The sequence below is a fragment of the Canis lupus genome, chromosome 27 (genome assembly GCF_011100685.1).
Source record: "Canis lupus familiaris isolate Mischka breed German Shepherd chromosome 27, alternate assembly UU_Cfam_GSD_1.0, whole genome shotgun sequence".
Taxonomy (NCBI): domain Eukaryota; kingdom Metazoa; phylum Chordata; class Mammalia; order Carnivora; family Canidae; genus Canis; species Canis lupus.
In genome coordinates this window covers 36178738-36191966 of record NC_049248.1, presented here as the reverse complement: position 1 = coordinate 36191966, position 13229 = coordinate 36178738, and the positions used below count along the sequence as shown (strand labels likewise).

General features: G+C 35.2%; 1 protein-coding gene across 10 annotated transcripts in view; it reads left to right on the top strand.

Annotated features, from left to right (window-relative positions):
* PUS7L (pseudouridine synthase 7 like) overlaps window positions 1–12227 on the top strand; it is a 28897-nt gene extending 16670 nt beyond the window's left edge. For all 10 annotated transcript variants that reach the window (XM_038577386.1, XM_038577389.1, XM_038577384.1 and 7 more), the window contains 5 exons: window positions 888–986; window positions 3335–3416; window positions 4526–4806; window positions 8507–8560; window positions 9670–12227. In XM_038577386.1, coding sequence (XP_038433314.1) covers window positions 888–986; window positions 3335–3416; window positions 4526–4806; window positions 8507–8560; window positions 9670–9996 — 843 coding nt within the window. In that variant the 3' untranslated portion in view covers window positions 9997–12227. The remainder of the gene's footprint in view (window positions 1–887; window positions 987–3334; window positions 3417–4525; window positions 4807–8506; window positions 8561–9669) is intronic.
* The last annotated feature ends 1002 nt before the right edge of the window (window positions 12228–13229 follow it).

The window sequence follows — 13229 nt, the reverse complement described above, 5'->3', positions numbered from 1 at the left end:
CAAAATCAGAAAGAGCTTCAGGGCAAAGATCAGATCCAGTCCTAGGTAAACACTTTATCCCACAACTCTGCTAGTTTAGCACTGAAAGTCTTGCATCCCACAGTACTCTTCAGTAATGAAATGGAAAGCTGATATGTTTTTAAAGCTATTTTGATGGTCTTATTTTCTAATTTTTAATTGTTTGGTTTTCTCCTTTCTATTCTTTAACTGTATAGCATTTCTTGGACCATTTGGCCCTTAAGTGTACATTGCTGATTATAGTATTCTTTTATTAAAGTCAATATGAAGAGAAAGACTTGATTACATATTCTGACACAGTAATTATATTTATTTGTTATACTCATTTTGGGCCCATGACAAAGAACCATAGACCGGGTGACTTAAATGTTGGAAATTTCTTAGAGTACTGGGGGCTGGAAGCCTGAGATCATGGTGCTAGTCTTATCTTCTTGTTGTATTCTTACATGGTGGAAAGAGTGAGCTAGCTCCATGATCTTTTCTTATAAAGGCACTAATTCCATTCATGAGAACTTTACCCTCATGACCTGATTACTTCCCAATGTCCTCACCTCCAAATACCATCACATTGGAGGTTAAGATTTCAATGTATGAATTTGCGGAGGAACACAGGCATGCAGTCCATAACAATATACTTTTTAAAAAAGATTTATTTATTTATTGGAGATCGAAAGAGAGAGAGAGAGCATGAGCTGAGGGGGCAGAGAGAGAGGGAGAAGCAAACTCCCCACTGAGCAGGGAGCCCCATGCAGGGCTGGATTCCAGGACCCTGGGATCATGACCTGAGCCAAATGCAGACACTTAACCGACTGAGCCACTCAGTTGCCCCACAATATACTTTTAATTAATTGGTTTTCTTGTATTTGTAGAATAAGGGGTTTGTAAATTATTACGGACCACAGAGATTTGGAATGGGAAGGAAAGTTCACACCGACCAGATTGGATTGGCTTTGCTGAAGAGTGAAATGGTATGAATTTAAAAAAACTATGATCTGATTTGTTTTGTCAGTTATACTTATTATATAACCCAACCCTTTGCTTTCTTAACCCAGCATATGAATGCATATAGACACACACATATAACATATACTATATTAACGAACATTTATTGAGCAGTTACTATATTTTAAGTATCACATTATAACAAAAAAAGCTGTATGTGATGTCCCTGTGTTTAATACTTGTTTGAGACTTTATAGAGAATTTGAACAGCCCTCACCAAATTCTTAATGACGGAATAGAGGATTTAGAGGAAACCTAACATCCTACAATTCCAGAAATATGACATCAAATTATATAAAATTCCTGTTTCTCATTACATTCAAACAAAATCTCTCCCCTTTTTTAAACCTTTTAAACCTCATGTTCTATGCTTCTCTTTTTTTTTTTTTTTTTTTTTAACTTTGCTAGAGAATTATCAGTTGTTGCTGTGTAAGAGATTACTCCAAAACTGAGTGGCCTAGAATGACAAGCATTTCTTTTCTCACTCTTCCTGGGGGGTCACACATCTGGAAGCAGCCTAGCTGAGTGTTGGTGTGTCAGGGTCTCTCATGGTGTGTATTCACACTATCAGCCAGGGCTGTTATCTTTGGAGACTTGACTGGTAACAGAGGATCTGCTTGCAAGCACACTCCCATGGTTGTTGGCAGGAAGGTTTAGTTTTTACCATAGGGCTACTCATGGCATGATTTCCCCACGAGAGAGGAATCCAAGAGCACAGAAGAATGAGACAGAGACCACAACAAAAATCGCAGTGTCCTTTGTAATGGAATCTTGGAAGCGACATCTTTACTTCTGCTCTGTTCTACTTACTGGGCACACAGACCTACCCTGAGAAGTATCGGGGTGGCAGAGGTGGGGACTGTAATAGGTGCAAGTACCAGCCAGTGGAGGTCATTGGGAGCCAACTTAGAGGCTCGCCCACACCTGTATTTTCTTTCCTTTGAAGTATCATCCCCTTCCCAACCTTTACATTCTCTACATCTCAATTTAAATTCTCATCCCACTGCCAAGAAAAATTGAATTCTGCTTATCTTGTGACCTCAAACCTCTTGGGCTTCCCATCTTGGGTTTTATTATATTTTATTGTTATTGTTTGTTTAATCTTTTCCACTAAACAAACATCATGTCTCTCTTGCCCAGTACTCCATCCTTAGTACTCCGCACAGTGCCTAGCACATAACAGATGCTTAGTAATATTTATTTGGATGAATTAGCTTCTTAACATATATTTGAATGAATGAACGAATACTGTAAAATAAGGTTTAGTGTGATTTTAGGTTGAATGATCTATCTTAAGACCCTTTCTTACTCTGAAACATATACTTAGAAATCACAGTGCTAGAGACAGTATAATAATAATAATAATAATAATAATAAATACAGGACCTCATAGATACCATTAATAAAAGGAACATCTTAGAGTTTTTAAAAGAAAATATTAAAGTTAGTAATTAAAAAAAGATTTTGACAATTATTTGAAAGACCAAACAATTCCAAGACTTGAGAACAGGAATGAAATTAGTGGTTTGGGGGGATCCCTGGGTGGCTCAGCGGTTTGGTGCCTGCCTTCAGCCCAGGGCATGATCCTGGAGTCCCAGAATCGAGTCCCATGTCGGGCTCCCTGCATGGAGCCTGCTTCTCCCTCTGCCTGTGTCTCTGCCTCTCTCTCTCTATTATTTTATTTATAAATAAATACCCCCCCGCCCCAGGGCAGCCTGGGTGCCTCAGCGGTTTAGCACCTGCCTTCAGTCCAGGGTGTGATCCTGGAGTCCTGGGTTCAAGTCCCACATCAGGCTCCCTGCATGGAGCCTGCTTCTCCCTCTGCCTGTCTCTGCCTGTGTCCCTGTCTTTCTCTCTGTGTGTGTCTCTCATGAATAAATAAATAAAATCTCTAAATACATAAATAAACCCCCCCCCCAAAAAAAATTAATGGTTTGCCATCCCTCTATGCTTGCTTCCTCCCCTGTTTTTGTTATATATGTTGGTCAAGTCTGAGTTTTATGTCATTATTACTTTACACTTGCATTCCTAGCTCCATGATAGAGGTAAAGAATGACAGAAGTAGAACTATGGATGATAGGGGGCGTTTATTCCAGCCCATAGTATTTTAAACCAATGTATAAAGTTGCTTTGTACAAATCTATTTCCAAATATAACACTATTTAATTTTTAAAAACTTGGAGATATAATTGCAGTGTCAGATATCATTTGTTAAGTGCCTATTTTATGATGCCAGATAATTTGTATCTTTTTTTAAAAAGTAAGTAATTTGTCATTTTCGTTTAATGTATGTTTGCTTGCTTGGTTTTTAAAGGTGAAGGCTGTAAAATTATTTCTTACACCAGAAGACTTGGATGATCCTGTGAATAGAGCAAAGAAATATTTTCTTCAAACTGGTATTTAAAAATTTCTTTATTCCATACATGGTCATGAAATACATAATACAGATGTTACATCAGCAGGAGGGCATTCATCACTGCATAAGTGTGATAGGAAATAGATTATAATATATTATATATTTAATAATTTTATTACATACCCAAGACACTCAGTTTTGGCGAAATATCCAAGACTCTTGCTTGGGAGTAGGAATGAGGAGAGCAAGAGTATCTTAGTTTTTCTTGGTCTAAATCCTCAAGATAAGACTTTCAAATTCTAAACTGGTTACCAATAGAAGCATATACTACAACTATGGGAGACTTAAACTACATAGAAGTTTAATTGTTATATCTAATATTTTGTGCATCGTTTTTGGTTTAGTTGCCATTCAGCCCTGTCAGTTTGGGCACTTTAGCTCAATATGATGATTTAAATGCAGAATGCTTCCTGGGAAACACTTAAGGAAAGCGTTATGGGTGTGGGTTCTAGAGTCAGTCCTCATGGGTTTGACTTTCAAAATGACTTACATGTTTATATCTATAGAGTTCTGAGAATATCATTTCCTATGGCAGTGATTCCTAAACTTTAGTGTTCATAAGAAACACCTAGTACATTACTAAAATGAGGATTCCTACCTAAAGAAGTGTCTTTGCAGTAGAGTTCGTTAATTTAAGTTTAAAAAGTATCCCATTTAGCAAGGCCTGTTAGCACACTTGAAGGATCTAAGGATCCAACCCTTTCTTACTCAAAAGATTGTGTAAATGTTCGTAATAGCTCTTTAAAAATATGTAGTCTCAGAGGTTTATTTAATGATTTTTTTGAGACATTCTCTGAATAATTGCAAGTTAATCTCCATTCTGAAGTAGGTATTACTAATGTGCTTTTTGCTACTTTTTTTTAAAGCAGGGAAAGTGAATGGAGAATGGACCATATGATTAATGATCTTTCTTAAGCAGACAAGCTCTTCAGGTGTAACTAGGTTTATACTTGGTACTAAACACCCTCTTCATATTCAAGTTTATAAGATAGCACAGTTCATTGCCTCTCATTAGAGGGCATACTAAAGGTCTTTATAACTGGCATTTAAATGAAGGTGGTTGACTCACTGACTTTCTCTTTATTTCAGAGGATGCAAAAGGCACACTTTCATTGATGCCTGAATTCAAAGTTCGAGAGAGAGCACTGTTGGAGTCATTGCATCGCTTTGGCATGACTGAGGAGGGTTGTATCCAGGCGTGGTTTTCTTTTCCCCATTCTATGCGCATATTCTACATTCATGCATATAGCAGCAAAATTTGGAATGAGGCAGTATCTTACAGACTTTCAACTTATGGATCAAGAGTAGTAGAGGGTGATTTGGTCTGTTTGGATGAAGATATTGATGATGAACACTTCCCAAGTAGTAAAGTAAGTATCATTTACTCAAAGTTGTCAAAGAATGGTTACCACACTAGGAATATTAATTTTCAGAAGCCTTTATTTCAGAAACAATTTAGAGCTAAATGTGCATTTTATTTTTTTATTTGTATTTGCTTATCTTCTGTTTCTGTGCTTTTAGCTAAGGCTTAACAAATGTCTGTAAATGGTAAAATAAAAATAGACACTAAGCAAAAGGTACAAAGATAGCAAACCTTCCTTTAAAGAAATGTCCTTTAAAGAACATTATAAAATCTTTAAAAACATGTTTTAAAAAATTACAGAAGTAATGCACAAAATAGTGCCATTAAATGTGAAAAATCAAAACTACATATGAAGCTGTCATCTTGTCACCACTCTTATTGTCTTTCCCTCTTCTGTGTTCAAGAAATCAATCTGTTTTTGTCCTGTGTCCTTCTAGACCTTTGTCTATGCTTTCCCATAAATATCCATAGAAGAGTATATTTTTATTCTATTAGCTAACACTGAGAAAAGAAAAAAAAAAGAGCTTAGAAACTCAGAACTTAAAATATGAAAAAGAAAGAATACAATTTTTGTAATAATGGTATATGGAGTATGTAATGGTGTGTGTATTTCTTTTATATAAATGTGATTTTGTATAATTGCAATTTCACAATTTGTTTTTTTCCTCTTAACAATGTCTTAGAGACATTTATATTAGTGAATTTATAATTTATAGTATAAAAGTTGATTCTTCATTTCCTCTCTGTCCAACTAGTACTTTTATCTTTGTGAGTTTGAACAATTTAAATAATGAAACTGAATTCCATAAGTCAAGTAAAGAAATTTATTTTATAATATAATACAAAAAGAACCAATTATAATATAAAAAGAACATTATCTCAAGTTAGTGTTACAAATATAAAAATGAAGGGATTTGAGTAGTGCTTTCATATATAACATTATAAAATCTTTGAATTTTAAATGAGAGAGGTATCTTAGAGATCCTCTTTTTTTAACTCTCATTTTAAAGAAACAAACATCAAGAACAGATTAAGTGATACATGTAGTAGAATTAAAAAGGCCCTAGCCTGAGTTGGTCTCCACTAGAGAAATCATGGAGTGTAGAAAAGGTGTCAGCATCTAGAGGGAGAACATGGCCCAGTTTTTAAAAAATGAAGAAAAATAGACTCAACTCTATATAAAAGAAGCTTTATCTAAATTAATCGTAGAAGTCTGGATGTATGAATTAAGCTTTTTGTTCATTTGGTTGGTTGATTTTGGTTTGGGATTTGGTTTTGGTTAAGTAATAGAGATCTATCTTGGACTAACTTAAGGAAAAGCAGACAGTAATTCATTGGCTCTCGTAACTGAGGCTGATTGATTCAGACACAGCTATATCCAGGGGTTAAGCAGTCTCCTAAATAACCTATCTCTTATTTTCTTCATCTTTCAACTCAATTTTCCTGTGTTAGAACCATTCTCAGTTTGACTTGTTCTTTCAGTGGCAAAATGATTATGAGCATCTCTAAGCTTATTTCTTACAATTTGTAGAGAAGATAATTTTTTTCCCCATGGAATAAAAGCCATGGAATTAAGTGTCTTGGGCTAGGAATGGCCTGGCTTGGGTCCCGTGTCCAAGCCCAAACCAATTATTGTGGCCTGGAGTATGTTCCAAAAGATCATTCCTGGAATCATCTCCCCTAAATCATGTTTGAAAACTGGAAGGGGAGCTTCCTGAAAATGAGGGTGCTACTATTAGAAAAGAGAGTAAAGGCTGAGCAAGCCAGAACAGCAGATGTCTGCTTCACTGTTTCATTGAATGGGTAGCTTATGAGTATTTAGATAAGAAAGTGATCGCTAAGAATGGTCATTTAACTGAGACAAAATCTGAAACTATAAAAAGAAATCTAGGAGCATTATAGGTTTTATTTTATAAATGAGTGGAAGAAGAGATGTCAGTGATTCCCTTTTGATAAATAGTGAAAAATCAGGTTTTTTTCACACATTCCAGAAAACATTCATTTAAATATTACCTGGGCTACACATTATTTAGTAAGTTAGTCATTCCTAATTCAGATTTTCAGAAGTTAAATGTTACTTTGATAAGACGTGGTAATAGTCTATGAAATTCATGTCTTACAAGACTTCTTGGTTCAAAGTAACATTTGCAAGGACAGTTTTGTGATAAGAACTGTATCTGTGTTTCTTTGGAGCTATAGAAGAAAGGAAAACATTTCTCCTTCATATCTTGCTAGGTTTCCGTCTATTAGAAAAAAAAAAAAGAAAGTCTTTATATATTTTAAGACCAATCATTTATACTCTATTAGTTAGCAATAAGAATAGAAAAAGCAGGACTTACAGGCCCAAAATGAAAAAGTCAAGTTTCTGATAAATAGTATATTGAGACATGTAATATTGTGCATCTGCAGTTAAAAGTTGTAGGCAACTAATATGATTCTTGGATTACTAGACTAACAGATACACCTTTATTTCAGGTCACTTGGTAGATTTTCAAATAATTTCTTTGTGAACAAGATGGAAAAATGTGTTAGACAATTAAAAAGTTAGGTGAATTCATAGTTGGGAAGGAGCCAAATACCAAAAGCATGTTTGTTAATGAAGAAGTCGATTGATATCAACCTAGTGGGAGTTCTCTAAACATGAAACATGATCTTCTGTACTTGACCATGTTTTTCAGTATTTTCATAATTTATATAAGTTACATTATTGTACATAGGCTTAGAGTTTGTGAAAGAGAGCTAGAAATGATGATGCAGAGAGATCCTCATCCCATGAATTTTGGTCAGATCACAGCTAAAGTTTTATATCCATTTCTGAGTCCACAACTAAAAGTGTACTTACAATAAAAAACATACAAACCCCAAAAGAAAAACGAAAGGGGAGGGGCAATAATTATTTATTAGAGAACTAGAGATTATTGCCCTCAAGTGCAGACTTGAAGGCAAAGCCAGCAGAGTTAGAGGACCCTGGACCCTATGTTATATGGTGAATGCTTTAGGAAGGGGGGGATGCTATTCATCTTTGTTTAATGATGACAGCAGCCTTTATACCTGAACTTTGATGTGCTCGAGAAATCAGAATGACTTATTCTATAGTGTCCAATAGCAACATTTCTCAGACTTAACATACACCTCTTTTTTCCCCCTGCTCTTATTACTGTTCTATAAAACACATTTTGAGAAACACTACTTCTCAGAAAGTATTATGATACTTGTTGGGGACAGAGGTGGAGTGGTTTCCCAGAGGCAGATTTTTATTTTTTAAAGATTTTATTTATTTATTCATGAGAGAGAGAGAGGCACAGACATAGGTAGAGCTCCTTGGGGAGCCGGATGCTTGATCCTGAGACTCTGGTATCACACCATGAGCCAAAGGCAGATGCTCAATCACTGAGCCACCCAGGCTTCCCCCAGAGGCAGATTTTTAATTCAGCATAACAATTTTGTAAGCTAGGAAAAGCTGTTGGTAACGAGGTAAAAGTATTGCCTCGGAATGTTAAGCTACCACCATTCTCTTTGTGTTTCAACTTCAGTTATTAATGGTTAAAGCAGGAAGTATCATTCTAATTTTTTATGTAGTCTAGAAACAAATTCTGAAAATAATCTTGTTGGGGGATATAATATTCAGCATAGGAGTCAAATTATACATAACAGGGAAAATTGAGGAAATGAATCATTCATATTTTTGTCATGTTTTTAAAATATAGGTTCATCTAGTAACTGAAGAAGAGGAGTCAGCTAGCACATATGCGATACATCAGGTAAATTTGTTAAAAAATTGGTATATCACTTAAATCTAAGTGTAGATACTATATCTGAAAGACAAAAGGTAGATATATCCCAAAGTCCTTTTCCCCACCTTTTTCTTTGCTTTTTTTTTTTTTTTTTAAGATTTTATTTATTTATTCATGAGAGACACAGAGAGAGGCAGAGACCTAGGCAGAGGGAGAAGTAGGCTCCTCACCTGGAGCCCGATGTGGGACTCGATCCTTGGACCCTAGGATCACGACATGAGCCAAAGGCAAAAGGTCAACCACTGAGCTACCCAGGCATCCCCCACCTTTTCCTTTTAACCACTTTTTAATTCAGGTACAATTCATATACAATAAAAATCACTCTTCTCAGTTTAAAGTTGTAAGAGTTTTGATAAACATATGCAGTCTTGTGACCAACACAAAAATCAAGATGAAGAACATTTCATCTCTCCCTGTGCCCCTTTTTAGCAAGCCCCAGCCCCTGAGTGGCTCATCCATTTACTACCCCTATAGTTTTGCCTTTGAAAGAATGTCAAATAAATGGAATCATACAGTATGTGGTCTTTTATGTCTGGCTTCTTTCAATTCGCATAATGAATTTGAAATCCATTCATGTCGTTTGCATTTGAATTTTTTACCTTGTTCTTTTTTCTGACTACCTTTTGGTTCAAGAAAAATGTCTAGAAATCATCAAAGGAGGAAAGCCCTGCAAACTGTAGTGTCTTTTTAGTAATGTTTATATCCTGAGACATAATGATATCTCAGTGATTTTCAGATATACCAGATCTCAGTGATATAATGACTGTATATTTTTCTGAAGGCACTTACTAGTGACTTTGGGCATGTTATTGATTCTTTCTGAGACTTAAAGAATCAAGACAGCACCAACCTCATAACCAACAAGTAATAGGATTGTCTCTACCTTTTATCTTGCTAGAGGAAGAAAACATTTTGCCCATTTGAAAATTGAAATACTTGTTTAAGTATCCCACATCATAAATCATCCTTAACCACTTTATATCAGTTTAATTTGTGAGGAATGGTATATGTTGATCAGGAAGGTCTAACATTTCTTTCATTGTATTTCATGTATTTTTTCCCCTTCTTCTGCACAGGTGGTTCTTCCAGTGCTTGGATACAACATTCAGTACCCAAAGAACAAAGTTGGGCAGTGGTACCAGGACACACTTAGCAGAGATGGACTACAGACGTGTAGGTTTAAAGTACCGACTCTAAAACTCAATGTTCCAGGATGCTATAGACAGATATTGAAACATCCCCATAATGTTTCATACCAACTAATGGAAGAACATGATACTGATGTCAAAACTGAAGGTTCCCACATTGATGAAACAACTTTATCTCTTCAGATCTCTTTCGATCTTGACGCTTCCTGTTACGCAACAGTGTGTCTGAGGGAGATAATGAAGCATGACTTTTAGAATCACTACCCTTGCTATAATCATATATATATGTGTCACTATTTAAAAGAAAGGGAGCTAAAATTTCTCGAGCACTTGCCACATGCTAGAAGCCTTACAATTGTTAGCTCCTGTAATTACAAAACATCCTGATGAAGTAGGAATTTTCAGATGTTCTAGAAGACATATAGCTAGTAAGCATCTGAACTTAAGACCCCAAAGCCTTTGTTCTTTCTATTATCTAATGTTTCAGTCATCTTTATTCTGTGCTACAAAATTTGTAATCTTCTTTTACTATTCAGGACAAATAATCCTACAAGATAACATGTAAGAAAAAAAAACATGTTTGGAATAATGTTTATATCCTCTAGCTCCTTGCTTAGAATGTAGAGGAAACTAGACTATGGTGAAAGCACATGGTTGGAGAGAAAGCGAAATGAAGCATTTTATTAATTATTATTGTCATTCTTTTCTGTTTTTGAAATTATTGATCAGAATAATTTCATGGAGGGAAATGTAATCCCTCTATTTATGATAGCTACCTGAGGGTAGTTTACCTCCTTTATGAGATAAATTATCTTCAGTGAAGATTGAAATAAAATTTTTTGTACAATTTATTTATCTCAACATACATTGACCCTCTTGACTTTTTTGTGATTATTATTTTTTTAAAGATTATATTTATTCATGAGAGACAGAGAGAGGGGCAGAGACACAGGCAGAGGGAGAAGCAGGCTCCATGCAGGGAGCCCGATGTAGGACTTGATCCCAGGTCTCCAGGATCACGCTCTGGGCCGAAGATGGCATTAAACCGCTGAGCCACCCAGGCTTCCTTCTTTGTGTGATATTTTTGTCTGCTATCTAAAACCTAGATTTTAGAGTTGGGGTTTAGATCGGGGAGGGATGGCATATATTGATCAGGAAAGTCTAACATTCTTTCATCACTGGTAGTATAACATGATGAAATTTAAAAAGCAGTATAAAACATTATATGTCAGTAATGTGCTTTTATATACTCAAGTCAAACTATTTTGGGTATAGTAACATCAGGAAATAAAATTCAAAAGAAGGAAAAAAGTTATATGCAATGTAAAATTGGCTCATTGCAACATTTTTATATAAAATGAAAGAAACGATAAATAGTTTGAAAATCCAGCATCAGACAAAAGTAAGTAGAATGAGGTGTATCACCTTCATGGCAAAACATGTAGTTATTAAAAGTGATGATACGGATCCCTGGGTGGTGCAGAGGTTTGGCGCCTGCCTTTGGCCCAGGGCGTGATCCTGGAGACCCGGGATCGAATCCCACATCAGGCTCCCGGTGCATGGAGCCTGCTTCTTCCTCTGCCTATGTCTCTGCCTCTCTCTCTCTCCCTGTGTGACTATCATAAATAAATAAAAATTAAAAAAAAAAATAAATAAAAGTGATGATAGAAGTTTAGGTATGCAAGAAAATGTTGCCTCTCAAAACCAGAACAGAGATATTATAGATGCAGTATGCACACTATGCACACCGAATGCAGCTTTTATAAAGAGGCATTTTAGCATTGTGACTAAAAGCACAGTTACTACAGAAAAACTCCCCAAGTTTGAACTGTGGCTCTGCCACATAGCATGTGGCCTTGGACTAGTTATTGAAGCTTTCTGTGCCTTGGTTTCAACATCTATGAAATGAGAATGGTATTATACCTACCATTATTATTGTGAGGATTCACCAAGTTCAGGTATTTACCAAAGCAGCTTGGAAAAGTACCTTCTACTTAGTTATTGTTAAATAAGTATCCACAGATGCAACGTTGGACAGAAAGGGAAAGAATATGAAAATCAGTTTCTTTTTTTGTCATTGTTTATTTTAATAATAAATGAATCTCAGAACACAAAAATTAGACTTTGTAGTACCATTGGATTTTTAAACTTAACCTTTGTCATCTTACTACTTACTGAAAATAAAATGCTATATTAAGTGGTAAAATATTTAGAAAAAATATGCCATTTCATATGGTAAATTATATCCTGCAAATGTAATCAGAAAGTGAATTATGTAAATTCTTAAATTCTAGGTGTCTTTTAAATGTTAAGTAGTAATTAGTAAATATGAAAGTATTAAAATGTGCTATCATTGATATTTTCTTTGCCTGTAGATGGCACTATAATTTTAGAGATCTTATTTATTTATGTAAATACTTTAGCCACATGTAAAGAAAGCATCACTAAACTTATTGGAAGTCACCATAAAATGTGCTCAGATACTGTTGCTGTGGAAAATTACTTTACATACAAATAATATTTGACATGTTAATTTTCTTTCAGTGTGAGTTGAGGCCTTGAATATACTTTTTGGACCAGATGATGACCAGTCTTGCAGTTTTCCTGGGCATTTCAGGCCTTTAGAAGGATAATCTTTAATTTTCAAGGTTACTTTAATTTTCAAGGTTACTTTTGAAACTGAGCAATAGTGTTTCAGGATTACCAAGGTGAAACAAGTTGAGGTCTTTTTATTAAGCTAAAAAAAACACTGATGTTTGTGACTTACGCCAAACTGAAAGTCGTGTAAGATTTGATTCAAGTAACTTTTATTGTTTGTTGTGCCAGTACTTCTGCTTCTCTCATTTGAATTCATATACCCAACCTATAGGTAGGTAATATTTTCCCTGATTTTGCAGATGGGAAGATACCTGAGTTGGTTTACTGACCTATTCAAGGTCAAACAGGATAGTATGTGACTAAACTTGGTTATGCTTTGTAGAACAGTATTGTTTTCATATACCTAATATTTGCCATCTGAAAACAAGTTTTTTTGTTAATGACTTTCATTTCCACTAACTCAGTATTCCTTGCCACTGATTAGTAGGCATATTGGAGCATGTCTTGAGAGAAACAAGATTCCTTTTGAGATTCTAAGACCAAAATAAAAGTAAAGGAGAGCCTTTAGGAAATTCCCAAATCATTTTGGAATATTTTCCAGAACATTTTGGGACTTGTATCATAATGATAGGCAAAATTATTATAGGTCATAGGAGGTTAATGTAGATGGTACCTGGCACAATATTAATATTGAAAAAGTATAATGAAAGATTTGCTTCTTTTTTAGAAATCTTATGAAACACTAACAACAGTGTCCAGCACCTAAATTCTCAATGTCATCTACTGTGCTATATGATGAAAGTTTTACAATGGAATGGTTAATGACTTCCCCTTGAGATCTGTTCTGACTCTGTCTTAGCATAATTACAATTCGCACTTTTAGATTTATT